This window comes from Tenrec ecaudatus, chromosome 1, assembly GCF_050624435.1.
Source record: "Tenrec ecaudatus isolate mTenEca1 chromosome 1, mTenEca1.hap1, whole genome shotgun sequence".
NCBI lineage: Eukaryota > Metazoa > Chordata > Mammalia > Afrosoricida > Tenrecidae > Tenrec > Tenrec ecaudatus.
In genome coordinates, this window is record NC_134530.1 from 1,070,681 (window position 1) to 1,092,116 (window position 21,436).

Here is a 21,436-nt window from a genome sequence, read left to right on the forward strand (position 1 = left end):
AGAGAGATTAAAATGAGTAATTTCTTAAGAATTACAGACCTATAATAAAAAACAACAAAATTTATGCAAAACAATGTACCGCTTCGGATACAAAAATACTGACATAATTAGACTGCCAGGGAGGTTAAGGACAACCCTGCTCATCCATGTAATCAGAAGTGACAATTTCAAAGGCTGGAACTGGCTATGTGGATAACACTTCATCTGCTTTCCGATTGCCTAGTGGCCTTGCTTCCACTGGCCTCTTTCGTACACAAGTGGCTTCTAGGGTTTACAGAGGACACTAGGTTAGCAGTTGAGAAACCCCCTTGGAAATGGTGAGTACCAAAGAGAAATGGGTAGTTCTTGGTAGTAGCAAGTGAGGTCATGTATGATCTGATGGGGCCTAGTTCTGGGCTCGGTTGTTTTCTATGAAGGAAAGGTTTGTAAAAGAGGCCAAAGAGCTACATCTTGAAACACATCTGAGGGCCCAGGTCTACTCTCACTGGGAACCTCTATCTATACCAGTTTTCCCAAAGTGGGCAATGCTACCCCCACAAGCAGCATGAGTGATCCAGTCAGACTGAAATAGCTATCTACACTTTTATCTTGTAATATGGGCTATAGTATAAATGTTTTTTAAAATTGATGCACAAATAAGTAACCCTTCCCCCAACTCCTAAGTTCACTTGTACTTAACAAGAGTTGTATACACACAAACACAAAAGAGTTGTATACATATCACCACAATTTTTCCAGTCCCTGACAAGCAATTACATCAATTATTGACTCTATACATCTCACTCTGTGCACATAAAAGGAAAGAAGAGACCACTGGCAATATTCAAGTAAGCTAAAAAGAAAACCTTTACTGAGAAACAAGTGAGAAGCATTTCAAATTAAAACAAATCCAGAATGGATCAAGAGGGTGAACAGCTGACTAGGTACCCTATTATACAGTAGGAGTTCCATTCATTATAGTCAAGTTACAATCATCTGTGTCTGGTCAGCACTGCCAGAGACATAATTTGTATAGGTACTCTACAGACAAATTTGGATTATCATGTCCTCCATAGCCTTTTAAAAACTGGGTGTTCACAATTTGAGCTCTGATACAATTCCCTCTATCACATTTGGATTTTGTTCATCATCTTTAAATCACACAGGCTGGTGAGCTTCTTCCATGTGAATTTAGTTAATGCCACACTTAGATAGCTGCTTGCTTGAATAGAAAGCTGTAAGACCCGACACTGTTCTTATTGATAGCTGGGCACCATCTTCTTTGTTCACCACACTTTGCTGTAGCACCCTTATCTTCAGTGGCTGCTTCATGAAAGCAAGTATTGAGCAGAGCCATGTCATAAGAACTCAGTGTTGTTGGATTGGAGCTAGAATTAAATGGGACCCCAGAATCCATTCACTTGTCCATGGATTATAGATGGGCTCATTTACTTTAGAAATCTCATGATCATTTTAGAACAAACAATCACATACATCTTTTTTAATTGCCAGGGGGGGCCTTGAGTAACATTTTTCCCCCTGAAAAGGGGAAGTTTTCCAAAGAATATTGGGAACCTATTGATTCTGTATATGGTTTACTGAACCTTGCATACCTGGGGTTATCTCTCATTTGACTCTCAGAGGTAGCACCATGGGGATTTCACATCCCACAGAGTATAGCAACTTTGTGTTGAACAACAAGTTTAGAGCCTGAAAACAACAGCTCTGGGGAGGCTGAGCCCAAGGTCCACCAGGATCATCCTGCCCCTTCACTGTAAACAGGGTTCTTGGCTGTCCTAGACACTAGTGATTTTTGTGTGCAGTTCCAAAACTACGGACTTGCATGTCACATGGTGTGATGGAATACACAAAGGGAGAGATCATTGTTAGGGGAAGAAGCAAATTCTTTTGTGGTTCTGTTTGGGCCTTGTCACAATCATGTTCTCATTGAAAGAATAATGCTGGAGAGAGTTCAAAATGGATTATGATTGAGATCTAGGAAAGGATCCTTTTTCCCATGGTGGAGAGTTTTGCTAGAGACGCTCAAGGTTTACGAGAACCATGTTATGCATTCCAAGTCCTTGCCCTCTTAGCCTATCTTTGCTTAGAAGTGGCATTACATTTCCACTGTTTGCTTCTCGTAACATCAGAATATCAAATTACACCAACTTCTCATTTTCCCCAGAAAACAACCCAGTAAACAGCATAGCCTTATCAGACCCCTGGCTAGCCAAAGAAGAAAAACTACCATGAGGCAGTGGTCAAACAAGCATCCATTCTTGATCTTCATGATCTGTTTCTCTATGACCCTATTCCCAAGGTACCATAATATGTTAGTGTGGGTTGACTAGAGAAACAAATCCAGAACCACTCATATGTGTACGAGAGAGCTTTGTATCAAAGAGTTAACTATATATTAAGAAAACATCCCAGCCCAGACCAAATGCGTAAGTCCGATATTAGCCCGTGTCTGATACCAGTCTACAAATTCCTCTTTAGACTCACGCAACACACACAATGATGCCAAATGCAGGAAGCTCACAGGCCTGTGGATGGAAAGTCTTGTGGATCCAGTGGCAGGTCAACAGTAAGGTGAAACAGAAAAAGTCTGTGTCCCACCTCCACGGAGGAAGACAGGAGTGCCCAGAATCTTCAGAAGGCCATGCCTACACAGAAGCATCAGTGACTATGATGTGATCGGCAGGCTAGACCACCTCTTTGCTAAAGTTAGCAGGAAATTATGTATCTGTCACACCAAATGAACAAATGTGGAATAATTTTCTGGTCCAACATTCTCTCATTCAAACACAAAATTACCGACAGCAGGGCTTTGTCTGAAAATGTAAGGTCTAAGGCCGTGCTCAACTGAAGCTCTGTTGCTGCAAGGTCAACCTGCGGATTCATGCAGACCCCCTGGTTGAGACACCTTTCCATGTTAAGCCTTCAACCCAAATCAGGATTTGTAAGAGACATAAAATAAATCAGTGGTCAGAATAGTTGTGGAGGGCAGAAGATACAATACCAACAATGGGCAACACTATTCAATCAGTCAAAAAAGTCCCAAACACCGCTGTTTTACAAAGACTAAATGATCCCTTATAACAATTGTGGTGGGATCCTGAGCACTGTTGGGTATTTTCTTCAAATTAAAAATGTGAGAATATCGGGTGGGTAGGACAAGATATTGGGAGGTTTGCTCAATTGTTCAAATTGGTGTCTATAAAGATGAAGAACTGAAATGTAAACTTCTACCTACGTCACAACTTATGATTTTTTAAATGGAAATGCTAGTTAGGGGAAAAAAAAAAGCTCATCACATGACATCCATAGGTTGACTGAATTTTCCAAGCCAGTTATATGTGAACATATGAAATACAAAATGACATTAAGGTACTTATCTAAAGATATGTGCTATAATTAAAAGGGTACTAAGAAGAGGTTTCTTCATCTGTTTCATTCATGAGATCAATTCATAGTATAATAACTTAAAAGTTCTGTAAAGAATTCCAAAGGGGGGGGATTCCCAAGGATTGTGATGTTTCTATGCTCTCTACATATGAGTACTTTCAATGGTTACTAGTCATATGTCAAAAAGGGAGGCAGTAATTAGTGAAGACTATTTCTTATGCATAAATCCTCATCATCCTGGATAGTATTAGGTGAAAGTAACAATTTGTATCCAATTTTTTAGTTTGCTTTATCTCACATGTACTTTCAGGTTTCCAAAGAAGATGAGGGATGACCGAAGGGTATCTAACAAAAAAAGGGAAAAAGTTTTTTGTTTCCTGATGAAATTTCCCTCATTTCTCACGGATATAGTCCTCTATCGACTGAGATTACTCTTATATGTCTACTGAGGCATAAGAATAAAACTTCCTCAAACTTCTTGCATTTCTATCTCTGTACGATGGCTCATGCATGCTTTCAAGTAAGAAACAACAAAGGGTTTCCCCATATTTCTTAGTAGATGAGACCTCTCTATACTGTGAAGTACTTTGGGTCAGGGATTCAGTCCAACAAAATGTGTTCCCACCTTCCTTACATTTAAAAAGCTTCTCTCCTGTGAACATTCTTGTTTCCTGAGATATGAGGACTAATTCCAATATTTACTCACATTCAGAAGGCTTCTCCACTGCGGTTTTTATTTACTTAATGTTGAAGAGGGCTTAAAGGTTTTTCCACATTACAGACATGTTCAGGCAGCTCCTCTCCACGGTGTCTTCTTTTATGATGATAAAGTGTTGAGGAATCCCTAAAGGCTTTCCCACATTCTTTACATTCATAAGGCCTTTCTGCACTGTGTATTTTTTTATGTCTACTTAAACTTGATGATTGATTAAATGTTTTCCCACATACGTTACATACATAAGGCCTCTCTCCACTGTGCAGTATTTTGTGTTCATTTAGTAATGAAGGATGAAGAAATGTTTTCCCACATTCATTACAGTCGTAAGGCCTCTCTTGACTGTGTATTCTTTGATGCTTAGTGAGTGCCGATGGATGGCTAAAGGCTTTTGCACATTCCATACACTCATAAGGTCTTTCTCCACTGTGAACTGTGACATGTTCAGTCAGTGATGAGGGATATTTAAAGGCTTTCCCACATTCCTTACATTCATAAGGCCTCTCTCCACTGTGTGTTATTCTGTGTCTATTTAGTAATGAAGGACTATGAAAATTTTTCCCACACTCATCACATTCACAAGGTCTCTCTCTGTTGTGAGTTCTTCTGTGCTTACTGAGTGATGATGAATGGGTAAAGGCTTTTCCACATTCCACACACTCATATGGTCTTTCCCCACTGTGAAGTCTCATATGTTCAGCAAGTGATAAGTGATATTTAAAGGCTTTCCCACATTCCTTACATTCATAAGGCTTCTCTCTACTATGAGTACTTTTATGGTGAGTTAGTGTTGATGAATCCCTAAAGGCTTTCCCACATTGTGCACATTCATAGGGCCTGTTTCCACTGTGAGTTCTAACATGTGCAGCAAGAGATGACATTTGACTAAAGGCTTTTCCACATTCTTTACATTCATAAGGCCTCTCCCCAGTGTGAGTTCTTCTATGTAACGTTAGTGTTGAAGATTGACTAAAAGCTTTCCCACATTCTACACATTTATAGAGCCTCTCTCCACTATGAGCTGTTATATGAACGCGAAGCTGTGAGGGATACTTATATGCTTTCCCACAAGTTTTACATTTATAAAGCTTTTCTCCAGTGCATTTTGTTCGATGTTCTTTGAAGTAACTAAAGGATTTTCCACAATCTTTACATTCATAAGTCCTCTCTCTACTCTGGGCGCTTGTATGTTGAGTTAGTGCTGATGGTTCATTCAATGTTTTCCCACATTCCCTGCAATTAAAAGGTCTCACTACACTGTGGGTTCTAATATGTGTGGCGAGATTTCCTGATTTATTAAAGGCTTTTCCACATTCCTTGCATTCATAAGGCTTCTCTCCAGTGTGAATTCTTCTATGTATAGTTAGTCCTGATGGATGAATGAAGCCTTTACCACATTCCTTACATTTATGAAGCCCCTCTCCAGTATGAGTTTTTGTATGGTCACGAAGTTTTGAGGGATACTTATAAGATTTCCCACATATCTTACATTTCCAAGGCCGGTCTCCACTGTGACGTCTCATGTGTTCAGTGAGGAGTGATGACAAACCAGAGAATTTCCCACAATCTGTATCATTACCAAGTTTCTCTCCATTACGTGTTTCTGAATGCAGTTTTAGAGAAGAGGGACAACTGCGGGTTTCCCCACCTTGTTTACACTGGTCAAGTTTGCATCCAGTGTGTGATCTGATGCTATGATCACTACCCTCAGGACTTCCTGTGAACACAGCAAGAGTTTCAGTCCGGCAGAAAACATTTTCACTCTCATCACATTTGTGTTCCTTTACTCCTTCACGTGCAGGGATGCTCTCTACCATACAGTTTCTGTTGAAAATAAAAGTGTGTATGAGATTTACTTTTTCCTGCCATTACTTTACACATGGAATGCACACTTTGTCCCATGAGCTGTCTGCTGCTGCACAGGCTCAAGTGTCTCACAGATCAAAGGAATAATTGCCACTGCTCTTCCAAATAATGGGCCTTCTCGACAAGATATCACACCAGAATTTATCACACCTCAATATCTGAGTAGCATTTATGGAGACAGTATTTTCAGAAAAGTAGACATATATGAAGTTACTTAGACAGATAGACAGACAGACACACACACACACAATCATAGATATGATACCTCAACGGCCTTTCCTGGTTGTTGTGATTTTCACTGACATGGAATTCAGATATTTCTCCTAATATGGGCAACCAGGAATCATTCTTCATGAGTTGCATTACAACATGTTCACCGGGACACTTTTGTCCATGATTAACCTGTTGAGAGACTGACCCAATAGTTTCTTAATATAAAACAAAACCAGAAGGAAATGTAATGAGGAGCAAGGCATCTGTGAGCAAAGAAGACAAAGTATCTGGCTTTCCAAATGTTTGAAAAAGGTGAAAGAGTAGGATATATTACTCAGAATTAATTCCAGGATGATGAAGTGAAAAAGTGCATGACAATATACTCACATACGGATGTCCTAGGAAAATAAAGCCATCCTACCTGAGTCCAGGTTCCTGAAGGTTTCCGCCATCACATCTCTGTAAAGTTTCCTCTGAGAAACATCCAGCAAAGCCCACTCTTCTCGAGTAAAGTCCAGAGCCACATCCTCAAAGACCACTGAGTCCTAAACATCACACACATTCTGGTAAGTAAGGTATTTCTAAACTCATCAGATTTATCTCTGCACTTTGACTATAGCCAATTGTAGTGTTCTTCCTGTATGCAAGGGTAAGAAAAATGGGTATTACTCCTAGAGTTCCAACATATACGTGCACTGGTTTCTCCAAAGCAAAAATGTACCTCTGCCAACAGTGAATCACTTCAGGCAAATTCCCTCTATAATACTCGTGCCTTATTTATGGCAGTGAGCCTTTGAAAATAAAGGGGAAAGGGATAGCTTTGTGATATGGAATTGTTGAAATGATGAATGTGATGTCAAGGCTAATATGAAAATGCCATGAAAACTCAAGTAGAATTATCAAATCATTGAACTCTGCAACAGAGCTATGTGAGTGATGTCCTACATAAGATAACAGTTCAAGCATTTTAAGGATAAACAGCAAATTTTCAAAATAAACCAAGAGATAAGGCACCATAAATGTGATGAATGAAGAAACTATGACTAAAGTCCAGAAAGTGGTAAAGAAGACCCAAAACGTACCACTGCAGGATACAATGAATTTACTTCGAATGACCCTGGGACCCAGTGTTTTGGAGGAAGGCTTATTAACAACCTTCACAAACTTGCTTGATGAAAGTGAGGCACTGAGGCACTGTTTGCTGCTGAAACCAAGGACCGTGGCCTTCAAAACCGATTACAACTTAATGTTGTAATCAAAATCCTCACAAGTGGGCCAATAAGTTGGTAACATCATGAGAGATGAAAAGATATGTTATTAAGGATTTTGCCTTGCTGGGATCCACAAGCAAACTTCATGGAAGCAGCAGTAAGGAGATCAACTGACACACTGCACTGGGTCAATCTGTCACATAAAACCTCTTTAGTGTGTTGAAAAGTAGTAAGTGTATTACTTTGAGCACCAACGTTCATCTGACCCATGTCATGGGGTATGTTCAATCACCCCATAGACATGTGAAAGTCGGATACTGAACAAGGAAGCCTGAAGAATGAATGCACATGAAGTATGGTGTGGGCAAGGAACACTGAAAATGCCATGGGTTTCCAAAAGAACAAATAAATATGTTTTCGAAGAAGTATAGCTGAATGCTCCTCAGACGTAAGGATGGTGAAACTTCAACTTACGTACTGAGAACCAGAACATGTTTACCAGGAGCGAGCAGCCACAGGAAAAGATGGTCACACTTGATAAAGCACAGAGGGAGCAAAGACAACACTCTACACGCTGGGTGGACACAGTGGCTGCAACAGTGGACTCGCACATAGAACAATGGTGAGGATGGTGCAGGGCCAGTTTGGGTTTCCTTCTGTTGGACACAGGACTAAAAGGCACCTAATAACAGCAAACTTCTACTCACCGCCACTGAGTCCATCCTGATGCACACCCACCCAAAGGGCAGGCTCATGTCCTTGTGGCCACTGGGGTGGTCTGCCTCAGACTCACAGCGATCTTACAGACACCAGAACGGGATGCTGGCCAGTCTTGCACCACCCTCACACTTACGTTTGAGCCCACTGTGACAGCCCCTCTGTCAATACTTCTCCACGACGGTATTCCCCTTTTGTTCCCTAATTTCTTAAGCATAATGCTAATGTTTCGCTCGAATAACACTCTCTACATTCCTGCTAGATAACTATAATTCATTGCAATGGCACCATAGAACTGACAAACAATGCTCACGATGTAAGGCATATTGTGTAAGTTCACAGGTTACAATCTAGGTGGAAATGTCAGTCAGTACATGTCACAAAGGTCTTTCAGGGCTGCTACCACATGCACACTGGGGATGCTATACCACTGTAGACCCCAAACCAACAGCACTCAGCTCCAGCTCCTCGAATCAGTGATCTAGGCTCCCTTAAGTAAGTTCCCAGAGGCGCTGCATGCCACAATTCAGGCTACTCTCAAAAGCACTCAGCTTTACGTCTGTGTGGCTGGGGAAGTTTACGGCTCTGTTTCATGCTCTGACTCCTGGCCCTGAAGCTCCTGCTCTTCTGCCGCTCCTCAGCCGTCAAGGCTGTCTTCTGGACCAAGGAGGGTTCACTGTGCAGCAATCTCTTCACCCAGAGGGCACAGTCCACAGGCCACTCCTGGCTCTGCAAGTAGAGAGGTTTTCCCTCGGGCAGCTCACGAGGGCTGTAGGATGGCGCTAACAATGAACCCTGCTAACAAGCACTCACAATGGAATACTACCAGCATCTTCCCGTACATTCTCTTGTCCAGGCCATCAGGAAAAGGTTGTTTGGTGGGAGTTAGAGATTGTGGCCAGAAAACTCACATTAAATTGCCTCCTGTCCAGAGTCTGTCAGACAAAATCAAGCCATCCTTCCTTTTAGAGAGCATTCTGCTTGCACTTCCTCCAAGATAGACTTGCTTCATCTGTTAGTCCATTTCAACGAAGCAAATGGATCACTCAATATGAACAGGCTTCAGAAGAGCTTCCACAGTAAAAACAGACTTTGAGGAAGAAATAGGCTATATTATAGAGATTAGCTACCAAAAACTTCATGGACAGCAGTGGATCATAGAAAAACAGAACATTTTGTGAATAGAGGTGGAACATTGTTAAGGTATAGTGCCAAATGATGAACCCTTCGGGTTGAAAGGCATTCAAAATAGGATTGAGGAAGAGATGGGTCCTCAAAGTGGAGTGGATCATAATAATGTGCTTGAAATAAAGCTTTTCGACTCATTTGCTAATGGGTCATGACTCAAGATGTGAAGAAACAGTTATAAATATTTACTAATAATCCGAATGTGTAATGTACAAAAGTATGAATCTAGGCAAACTGCAAGTCGTCCAAATGAAACAGAATGCAAGAGATTGATCTACTAGGCATTAGGGAGCTGAAATGGACTGGTATTGGTAATTTTGAAGCAATCAGAACTTACTATACTGACAATGATAAATCAAGAGGAATTTTTTATATTTGTTGTTTGGCAAGTAGGATGTAGCTTGAGGCATGATACTGTAACAGGATGGTGCCCATAGGCATACAAGCAAATCCATTTAATACAACCATTTTTTAGTGTATGTGCCAACCATTATAGCTAGTGATAGAAATTAAAGAATTGTACCAACTTCTTCAGTCAAAAATTAATCAAATAAGAATCAAGAGCCCTAGTGGGATAGTAGTTATTCATTGGGCTGCTAACCATAATGTCAGCAGTTCAAAACCACCAGCCGCTCTGTGGGAGCCAAGACAGGGCTTTTTATTCTCCTCAAGAGTTATAGTTATGGAAACTCAGGGCAGTTCTACTCTGTCCTAGAGGGTCACACTGACTCATCACAGACTCAACCATATAAGGTTTGCTTTTACAATGGGTAAGTTGGAAACAGAGAGAAAGAACAGTACTTGCAAAATATGATCTGAGTGCAAACAAACTCGGGGATTGAATGGTAGAATTTTGAAAGATCAAGACTTCATCTTTTTTCCAAAAGCATAAATGGTGACTACACCTGTAAACTGTGGAACAAAGAAGAATCAAGCTGACTGTAGCTACAGAAAGAAACAGTCAGCTATGCAACAGTGAACAGCCCACAGGCAAGTTCAATTTGAATCTGAAGAAAATTAAAACTAGTCCACAAAAGCAATACAATCTTCAGTAAATAAATACCACCTGAATTTAGAAAACATCTCAAGAATACATTGCACACTAATGACAAAAAATCTGGTGAGCTGTGGAATGATATCAAGAACATCATACATCTACAAGCAAAGTATTACAAAAAGCCAGGAAAGAAAAGATGCAAGTGGAAGTCAGAAGAGGCTCTGAGACTTCTTCGCCAGAGGTGTTGGTGTTAGGTGCCACCGAGCTGGTTCTGACTCTTAGTGACCTATGTACAACAAAGTGAAACAACACCCAGTCGTACACCATCCTCACAAAACTGTCCCGCTCACTGTTTCAGCCACTGTATCAATCCAAGTAGGGCCTTCCTCTACTTTACCAAGCATGATATCCTTCTCCAGGGACTGGTCTCTCCTGACAACAGGGCCAAGTAAGAGAGACAAAGTCTTGACATACTTGCCTCTAAAGAACAATCTAGCTGTACTTCTTCCAAGACAGACTTGTTTGTTCTTTTGGCAGTCTATGGCATTTTCAGTATTCTTCACCAGCACCATTGTTTCTTCTACATTTTTTCTCATTGGATGTCCAACTTTCACACGCTTATGAGGTGACTGAAAATACCATGGTTTGGGTCAGGTGCACCTGAGACCTCACAGTAACCTCCCTGCTTTTTATGGTGAGAGGATACAAGCCCGACACACACCTTTCCTCTTTCCTGATTTTAAACCACGCAGCGTTCCCTTGTTCTGTTCACACAACTGTCTCTTGATCCGTGGACAAATTCGGCATGAGCACAAGGAAGTGTTTGCGATTCCCATTCTTCTCAAAGCTATCACAGTTTGCTATGGCCCACAGTCTAATACCTTTGCATAAACAATGAAGCATACAGAAGTATCTTTCTGGTCTTACTGATAATAAAGTAGCTAATGCAAATTTTTAAAAAAGATGACACACAAGAGTTTAGAAGAGTATTTCAAAGGGCAGCTCACGAAGACTCAGTTATAAAGAAACGTGCAGGGCTCTGGAGAAGGCTGAGATGGGAAGGCCCTTTGCTAAAGCTAAAAGCAGATCAAAGTGTTGGGACTTATGTTGGGGCAGCAGGGACAGTGAAGGCTTTCGAGGAGGCGCTTCCTGATCTAGGTCTCTTCTCCTGGTCCGTCCCCTTCCCAGAGCCTGACCGGCCGCCCGCCCTTTCACCATGGCGAAGACGGAAATCTTGATCTAGTAGGTGAAGCTGGCCAGAATGGAGCAGGGAGAGGAGCTGTCCAATGAGGATCCCACAATGCTCTCACAAGCCTACAAGAATGTCGTTGTGGTGTGTGTATGCAGTCGATGTTCCCACAGCACCTGGGATCCATGTAAGCCTGTGCCCAGTATCCTAAGTTCTCCCTGCGTCACCTCTCTGCACTATCAGCCTGCAGCTATGGAGTCCAAGAGGGCCCCAGCCTGCACTGGACTTTTGGACTTGAGTTGGACTGGTTTAGGATGTCTTCTTGATATAAAGCTCCCGCTTACACTTATGTGAATGTCGCTGGTTTTGTTTCTCTAGACAAGCCAGCTTACTGCAACAGGGTAAAACTGCCTCTGTGGGTTTTTAAGGCTAACTCTTTACAAAAGACTCCCCTTTCTCCCTCAGTCTAAGGTGGTTTCAAACTGCTGACCTTATAGTATGTTGATCAAATAATTTGAGAAGTTGGACTACGTGGAGAATGAGTTATCAGGCTAGGAGGAAGTACATTAAAAACATGGGTTATGTACATGACATAACCAAGCTTGCTGAAAACAAAGACTATAAGAAGCACTTACATATGAAGTTTTGTGACCTCTAATATTCATTGCAACAGATTATTGAGCCCCATGGAAAAATAGAGGGCAACGAGAGGGATCTATAAAACAACCCCAAATTCACTGCCAGCAAATCTGACGCACTGTGACTCAACACACAGTGTAGAGTATGGATGCCTTATGGGTGGGTGTCTGAGACTTTTTATGGGAGTGGAAAGTCTCATCTTTCTCCCATGGAGAGGCTGGTGGTTTCAAACTTCTAATCTTGCAGTGGGAGGAAAGGTGGTGTGACAATTTGGGAAAAAGTAAGAAGGTGGAGGCATGTTCGGCCTCCTCCTCCTAGGAACCAGTCTGTGGTGGATGGTGACGCTCCCCTGCCGAGAAGGTAGAGGGTGTCAAACAGCAATGATGCCATGTAATGGTTAAAAGCATTGGCTCTCTTAAGAGTCAAATTGACAGCTGCAAGTCAAAAATTAGATGGCAAACATAGGGCAGTCAGGCTATGTGAAAAGGGGAGGAACAAATCAGGAAACAGAGAAGACAATCATTCACAACTAGGAGAATGTAATCAGTGTCAAGGAACTGTACACTTAGGAACCTGTCTGCCTGCCTATGTATAATCTCACAACAAAAATAAACTAAACTTCAAAAAATTCAGTGCCCCCACCACACCACACCCAGAAGGAAGCTGCAACAAAGGAAGGAGAAAGGATGGAGTGGAGCACACCTGGGCCCACCAAGTGCAGAAGACGATAGCCTGGTTCAAAGGGCCCATCGCACAGAGAGGACCATAGAGCTGGCCACACTGCGAGATGCGACATCCTGCACCGACCCATGGCCCTACACGGGACAGCACTTGAGACACAGTGGGGGATGTGCGACTGAGCTGACCCCACCACACTGAGGCAAACCCTGGGGCCGTGCAATGGAGCAGTAGGGGAAGCAGAGCAAAGAGATCTCGAGGGAGTATAAAGGATGGACTTTGGGGCCAGGACGTGGCACCACACAAGTTTCATCTGGAAAACACTCCTAAAGGCCAACAAACAGACCTTGAACTACTAACAATTTTTTTTTCCTTTTTTTGCTGTCTTTTTGTTTTGTCTTTTCTTCTTCTTCTTTTTTGCCTTGTAAGTTTTGTATGTTAGTGGCTTTTCTGATTATCAGCGTGTCGTTGTTGCTGCTGTGGAAGCCATGTTCATATGTGCCACTTGAGTGCTGTCAAAGCCATCTGCATTTGTATGCACATATTACTATATCAGCAGGTCCACCTAAACAAGATAGGCTGGACAAACAATGAGAGAAGAAAATAACGGGACCAATGGTCCTGGAGGGTCATGAGAGCAAGGGAGGTAGGGGAAGGGAGGAGGTGTCGCCCAACCCAGGGACAAGGGAACAATGAGTGGTTCAAAACCAGTGGAGGGAGGGGATGGGAGGACTGGTAGGGAGTGACCAAGGGCAAGGTAACAGAGGAATTACTGAAACCAGAATGAAGGCTGAATATGGTAATAGAACGCGAGGAAAGCGTAAGGAAATAGAGGAAAGGGGTAGGAGGCAAAGGGCATACAGAGAAGCCTAAATACAGACATGTACATATGTAAATATATTTATGATTATGGGGGCAATAGACTTATGTGCATATATTTATAGGTTCAGTAGTAGGGTAGCAGGTGGACATTGGGCCTCCTCATACACACTTCCTCAATGCAATAGCACCTTGCCCTGCTAAGCGGTCATTCCATGATACCCACCTTCCCGACATGATCACTGAAGACAGACGTGTGTATAAGCAAATGTGGTGAAGAGAGCTGATGATGCCCGGCTATCAAAAAGATATAGCACCTAAGGTCTTAAAGGCTTGAAGGCAAACAAGCGGCCATCTAGCTTGGGAGCAACAAAGCCCACAGAGAAGAAGCACATAGCCTAAGCGAATACAAGGTGTTGAGTGGACCAGGTAGCAGACACCAAAGAACAAAAACAATCATTGTGTGATCACCTTCCTCACATAAATGCTGAAGACAAATGTGTGCATAAGCAAGTGTGGTGAAGAAGGCCGATGGTGCCCGGCTATTGAGAGCTATAGCGTCCGGGGACTTAAAGGCTTGAAAGTAAACAAGCGCCATCTAGCCCAGAAGCAACAAAGCCCACATAGAAGCAGCACATCAACATGTGTGATTGTGAAGAGCAGAGGGGACCAGGTCTGAAAGAACAAAGGCAGGGGGGAAAAATCACATCACCGTGAATGTGGGGGAGTGCGTGATGGGGCCCCAATGCCCATCTGTAGACAGCTGGACATCCCTTGCAGAGGGGTAGTGGGGAGATGAGTCACTCAGGGTTCAGTGTAGCAACAATGAAACTCAAAACCTTCCTCTAGTTCTTGAACGCTTCCTCCCCTCCCAATTATCATGACCCCAATTCTACCTTGCGGACCTGGTTAGATCAGAGGATGTACAGCGGTGCAGTAGGGATCTGGAAACACAGGGAACCTAGGAATGGATGAACCCCTCAGGACCAGCGGTGGGAGTGGCGACACTGGGAGGGAAGGGGGTATAGAAAGGGAGAACCGATCTTGGGGATCTAGGTGTAACCTCCTCTCTGGGAGATGGGCAATGAGAAGGCGGGTGAGGGGAGACGCCGGGCAGAGTAAGATAAGATAAAATAATTATTTGTAAACTATTAAGGGTGCAGGGTGAAGTGGGGAGCGGGGAGGGAGGGAAAAAAGGGAAAACGAGCTGATTCCAGGAACCCAAGTGGAAGGCGAATTTTGAGAATGACAAGGACAACGAATATATAAGGGTGCTTTACTCAATTGATGTATGTATGGATTGTGATAAGAGTTGTATAAGCCCCAATAAAAAGATTTATTAAATAAAAAAAATTCAGTGCCTTATTAATGCTATCCATATATCTAGTGCCCAAAAGCCACGTGTGGTTACATGTACCCAATTATCAAAGAACAATCACTATGTATACAGATGTTTTCAAGAGATTGCAAGATATAAATTATTCATCCCATACTTTAAGGTTGCTCGCAAGACAGTAAATTATAAGAGTCTTCTTACAATCTGTATTGGTATCTGGGTATATTATTGTGCATATACAAAAATGTTAACAGTTCCCAATGGTGAGCTGACGGACCTGTCCACGTGTTTAACTTTCTAAAATTTTTTGCAGTAATCATGTATACTACTCTAAATATTTTAATAAAATAATCCATATAGGCGAAAACATAGAATACTGGCAAGATGCTTAGAAAAGTTTACCAAAAAAGCTGGTAAACTACAGGTAGCAGGTGGAAGATTATGGATTATTTCATGGATACATAAAATAACCTTTTAAGTTGCTATGTGAAGGAACTTAACTTGAACTGTGAAGACAATATCTACTGGAAAATCACATTTATTGTACTTTTGAACATACTAGAAATCAATGGTCCCTGGGACTTCCCATTCTACAGTTAAAAACATTTGAAAAAAAAATTGAAAATGGATCACTTCTAATTGATTTGTTTGTATAAAAATGTAGTTCAGAGCTCTCTCTGTCCCTGAGTATATCATTTAGTCCATCTATTTTACCACAATCAGGAGAATATTACCAAAATATGCCTAGAAGACTTAGTACATTATCTGTTCTGACATACTATATTATATGCAATAAGAGTCTTTAAGATCTTTCTTCAGCTAGGAGGCAAAGGGCATTTATGGAGGCCTAGACAAAGACATGTACATATGCAAATATATATATGAGGATGGGGAAATATATCTATGTGCCTATATTTATAGGTTTAGTATTAAGGTGGTAGAAGAACCTTGGGCCTCTACTCAAGCACTCCCTCAATGCATGAATACTTTCTTCTATTAACTTGGTGATGCTCACCCTTCTGACACAACCGCTGAAGCCAGAGCGGGTGAATAAGCAAATGTGGTGAAGAAAGCTGATGGTGCCTGGCTGTCAAAAGAGATAGCGTCTGGGGTCTTAATGGCTTGAAGATAAACAAGTGGCCATCTAGCTCAGAAGCAACAAAGCCCACATGGAAGAAAACACCAGCCTGTGTGATTGCGTGGTCCCGAAGGGATCAGTTATCAGACATCAAAGAACAAAAAATCGTATCATTGGGTGCACATCTCCATGATACGATTGCTGAGGACAAACGGGTGCATAAGCAAATATGGCGAAGAAAGCTGATGGTGCCTGGCTAGCAAAAGAGATAGTGTCTGGGGTCTTAAAGGCTGAATGTAAACAGGCGGTCATCTAGCTCAGAAGCAACAAAGCCTACATGGAAGAAGCACACCAGCCTGTGTGATCACGAGGTGTCGAAGGGATCAGGTATAAGGCACCATCAGAAAAAAAAAATCTTACCATAGTGAATGAAGGGGGAAGTGCAGAGTGGAGACCCAAAGCCCATTTGTCGGCCACTGGAGATCCCCTCGCAGAGGGCTCTAGGGGAGATGAGTCAGTCAGGGTGCGATATAGCACTGATGAAGAATACAGCTTTCCTCCAGTTCCTAAATGCTTCCTCCCCTACAACTACCATGATCCGAATTCTACCTTGAAAAGTCTGGGTAGAGCAGAGGATGTACACTGGTGCATATAGGAGCTGGAGGCACAGGGAATCCAGGGTGGATGATACCTTCAGGACCAGGGGGGTGAGGGGTGATACTGGGAGGGTAGAGGGTGAGTGGGTTGCAAAGAGGGAGCAGATTATAAGGATCTACATGTGACCTCCTCCCTGGGGGACGGACAACAGAAAAGGGGGTGAAGGGAGACGCCGGATAGGGAAAGATATGACAAAATAATAATCTATCAATTATCAAGGGCTCATGAGGGAGGAGGAAGCGGGGAGGGAGGGGGAAAAAAGAGGACTTGATGCAAAGGGATTAAGTGGAGAGCAAATGCTTTGAAAATGATGAGGGCAAAGAATGTACAGGTGTGCTTTACACAATTGATGTATGTATATGTATGGATTGTGATAAGAGTTGTATGAATCCCTAATAAAATGTAAAAAAAAAAAAGAAACCCAGGGAAAAGGGTAACAAGTGATCTAAAAGCAATGACAAGGAGGGTGTAGGAGGCCTGTTAGGGCTTGATCAAGGGCAATGTAACTGAGAGGAATGACTGAAACCCAAATGAAGGCTGAGCATGATAGTGGGACATGAGGAAAGTAAAAGGATATAGAGGAAAGAACTAGGAGGCAAAGGGCATTTATAGAGGTCTAAATACAGGCATTCACATATGTAAATATATTTATGTATGATGATGGGGAAATAGATCTGTGTACATATATTTATAGATTTAGTATTAAGGTAACAGATGGACAATGGCTTCTACTCAAGTACTCACTCAGCGCAAGAACACTTTGTTTTATTAAAGTGGCATTCGATGACACTCACCTTCCTGACACGATCATGTGGGAGGGAGGTTGTGGGGGGAGGGGAACCAATGAGAAACCAATACCAAGGGCTCAAGTAGAAAGAAAATGTTTTGAAAATGATGATGGCAACAATGTACAAATGTGCTTGACATAATTAATGCCGGGATTGTGGTAAGAGTTGCATGAGCCCCCAATAAAATGATTATTGTTTTTTGCATTAAAAACAAAAACTCCAACAAAAAACAAAGAGTCTTTAAGATCTTTCTCAATATTTAATTAGCTTCACAAGTTCCTTTTATGCCAGTTAAAACAGGTATTCCTTTGTAGTTGTGAGGCTTTTATACCATTATTCTTAGCGGAAACATCATTAACTGATTCCCAAATCTGCTAGTGGAGGAAACTGTAGCCACGAGAAGTAAAAAATAAGTCACCTCCTGTGTTCAACTCTTCAAGCAATAAAAGAGCACATTAATTTTATACTCTGATACTACGACGAGCCAGCACACAGTTTAGAAAGGTAGCACCAGTTCCAGGCACAGACAGAGCAGGAGAGCAATGACTTGGCATGGAGACCATGCTTCTCACGAACCTTGACGTCTCTAGCAATACCACCCACTCCTGGCAACAAAGGGGTGCTTTTCAGACCTCACACATCACCCGGCACAACGCAATCTCCTGCAAATCCTTTAATGAGGACACAGTCATGACAAGTTCAAAACAGGCATCACCACAACTCACACTCTTTCCCTGCCAACGCTGTCCCTTTCTTTCCGCACCACAGGATGTGGCATGTGAATCGGTAGTTTGGCAACTGCACAGGAAAAGCACTAGTGCCTAGGGACAGCCAAGAACCCTTAACAGTGAAGGGGCAGTATGGAACTGGATGACCTGGGGCTCAGCTTCCTCAGTTGGAGCTGCTCAGTCTTCAGGCTCTAGAGGGATTCTGTTATTCCACAGAGTCCTAACGCCCAGGGAAGGGTGTGAAGGCCCCATAGTGCAACCTCTGAGAGTCAAACAAGAAAGATAACCCCAGGTCTACAAGGCTTGAAAAAGCAAATACAGAATTCATAGATTCTCAGATTTGGTAAACTGCTTCCATATCAGGGATGGGGACGATTTTAGCATTCTCCTGACATTGTAAACTTCTATATTGCAGTCCATAATCGAGGTTAAAGTGTAAGCCTCTACTTTTGTAGCCTATCTGGATCATTCCAGCACCCCCCCCCCCAGGAAACCCCACCCCACCCCTGCCTAGGGGCAGAACCACTGGGTTGGAGAAATACGGGTACACATGGAAGGCCAAGTGAGAGTGAACAGGACCTTTGGATGTCTCTTAGCATTTACTCTCTTGGCCTCTTCTGCTACCCTTTCTACTCAGAGAAGAAACACAGCTCACAAAGCTGACCCCCAGTAAACCATAGGTAGCCCCATCTGCTTTCCTCATGAAATGCTCATTTACCTTGGGACTCACCATTTCCTGCGTAGTTTCTCAAATCCAGTTGAATGTCCCCTGAAGACCCCAGAAGTCACTTATGTAAGAAGGACGGCAGTGGAAGCAAGTCCACTAGGCAGTCTGCAGTCAGCGGAAGGGTTGGTCCCCCCAGCCTTTGAAATTCTTGCTTCTGATTGTATGATGGCTGCTGTCAGAGCGAGCTGCTTAGGCTGGACTTGCTGTCTGGGGCGTGCCTGGGCCCTGAAATGGGAGGAGGATGGGGTGAAGAGGGTGTCCGGTAAACAGAGCGGCAGGTTCTTGGCCTCCAGCTCTGTCCCTGGGAAGACGACTCTCTAGTAAGCAGTGGCCCCTTGCTTGCACAAACTGGTTCAGTCACCCTCAGAGATCCTGCCTCGGGGTGTGTGACCTCCACAAACCCCCCTCCTGCATCTTGCCATTGCTCAGCCCTGTCTCATCTGACCCCAGACCAACTAGGGCCGGCCACACCGATTCCCGCAGGAGGAGGATGGCATTTCTGCCTTTGCACCAAAGCGTGCCTCTTAGCGACATAGATTTTTTTCCCCCTGAAGGAACTGGGGACGCAAGCTTCTAAATGCACGTCCCGCTGCCACAGCCGAGAGAAGACACTCTTCCCACGACCCCAGTCCCTGCAGGCCCGGCCGTCCTCACAACGTCCCGCCCGGGAGGGCAGGGCCGCCCTGCGAGCGGGGCTGGGGCCTCAGGGCACCGACCCCGGGCGCCCACGAAGCCGGACCCTCATTCCGCGCCCGCTCCCGGGGGTCGCTTAGCGGGTCTCACCGCGCTGACCGGTGACCACACCGCGACGCAGGTGCAGCCGCCGCCGCCGGGCGGGCGGGCGGGCGGGCGCGGGGAGTCCCGCGGCCTGGGGCGCCGAGCGGGCGGACCGAGCGGAGAGTCGCGGCAGCGCCCTGGGCACCCCAGCGCCGCGGCTCCCCTGAAGAACCACACGGCAACACCACGCGCGGCAGCGGGAACAGGATCAAAGACGGCGCCCGCGCGCACGCACCCGCTGCTTCCGGTTTCTCGGGCATGCGCAGTGCCCGGGGGCGGGGCCTCGTATCAGGACCCGAAGGGCCCCCCCTCGTGGCGGCAGCGGGTAGTGCGTCCCATTTGTGCATCTCATCTATAAGGGCTGTCTTCATGTTGCCCTGGAGCAAAAGGTGGTGCTTTTAAACACCTGCACAGCTCCCTAACGGTCCGGCTCTCACTGCGCAAGGCTTAGCTACAAAGAAAAAGAAGGGGATGGCAGTGAAAGCGGGCAGTAGCCGTAGTTGGTAAAGCCAGGAGCAATCCTGGACGAGGTCTGCAGGTTTGCAGCTTCCTATGTGCACACTTGTAGGTAAAGTTGGAAGCTGCAGCAATGGGCTGAACAATTGCGAGGCTGGCGCAGGACCTGCCAGTGTTCCGTTCGGTTGTGCACAGGGTTTCTATGGGGCGGGCGCTTCTCAATCGCCCCTGACATCCACACACTTCAGGGAATGATGGCGAAGAAGCAAGGAGGATCACCAGCACTTATGAAGAAGTTTTACGAATAATGAAAACTGCACTAATAAAAGGGAAGTAACGTTATCACGAGCGTTTTTCCCCCATCACAAGTTTGCACCTGCTCATTGTTCGACTGTAGTTAAGGTTGTCCTCTGAGAATTCATTGGGGGAACTCATCCACTCTACAACCCTCGCCTTGTGCCCGCGGACCTCTTTTTATTCCCCAACCTAGCATTTAAAAGGAACACAATTTGAGTCGACAAAAGTACCGTTTCACTGGGTGTGTTTGGAGGATCACAGAATTCTTTGATAAAGCGTAAGAAAGTTGAACATAACCCCTTGTGGAAATGAAGCGCTCTCGATGGAGGATCTGTACAGAAACAATAACTTCACAGTTTGATAATTTTGCTTAATAAGCGTTTCTGTTTTTTCCCACCCGCAAGACTTCATAACTCACCCTCCCATGTACAGTGCTTCAGAGCCTTCTCTCATGGCTTTTCAGTGAGCCTGCTCCTAAATAGATATTATTGGTGCAAATACTTTCTTTCTCTTCAGCTACACTATTTCCCTTCCCCATATGTGTCTTCACCAGAGTGACTTGGTTTCTTCAGGTAACCGCATTTCCAAGATCGATTCTCACTTTTAATAGGGATACTGTTAATATCATCATTCTCTAAAAAATTCAATCTCAATGACCACATTCTCATAGAAGTTTCTTACACGCTGAAGACCCGGAAACCAAAGCCATCGGTTCCAGCTGGAGATGTGATAAACTTTCCTATTACAGTGTCTGTTTTTCACCCCCATTCTCCCAGCCAATGATTCCCCTCCTAGACCCCTATGGAAGTAACATCATAATAAATGCAGGTTGAAGTTGTCAAGGATTTTGCCTTGCTTGGCTCCACAATTCATGGTCATGGAAGTAACAGTTAAGAGCTCAGAAGATGCATTTCATTGGGTAAATCTGCAGCACAAGACCTCTTTAGAGTATTGAAAAGCAAGGGTGCTACTT

General features: G+C 43.8%; 1 protein-coding gene across 2 annotated transcripts; it reads right to left on the bottom strand.

The window, feature by feature from the left end:
- Window positions 1-653: 653 nt before the first annotated feature.
- On the bottom strand, window positions 654-19,939 carry LOC142442810 (uncharacterized). 2 transcript variants are annotated; one of them, XM_075544170.1, is made up of 5 exons: window positions 19,717-19,939; window positions 18,937-19,158; window positions 6,603-6,726; window positions 6,234-6,381; window positions 654-5,926 (listed from the first exon to the last, which is right to left on the bottom strand). In XM_075544170.1, exons 2-5 carry the CDS (start codon window positions 18,937-18,939, stop codon window positions 4,129-4,131), a joined length of 2,073 nt encoding a protein of 690 aa, XP_075400285.1. In that variant the 5' UTR covers window positions 18,940-19,158; window positions 19,717-19,939; the 3' UTR covers window positions 654-4,128. The 2 variants fall into 2 exon arrangements, with proteins under 2 accessions (XP_075400285.1, XP_075400277.1); XM_075544162.1 differs by having other exon boundaries at window positions 18,925-19,158.
- Between the last annotated feature and the right edge of the window lie 1,497 nt (window positions 19,940-21,436).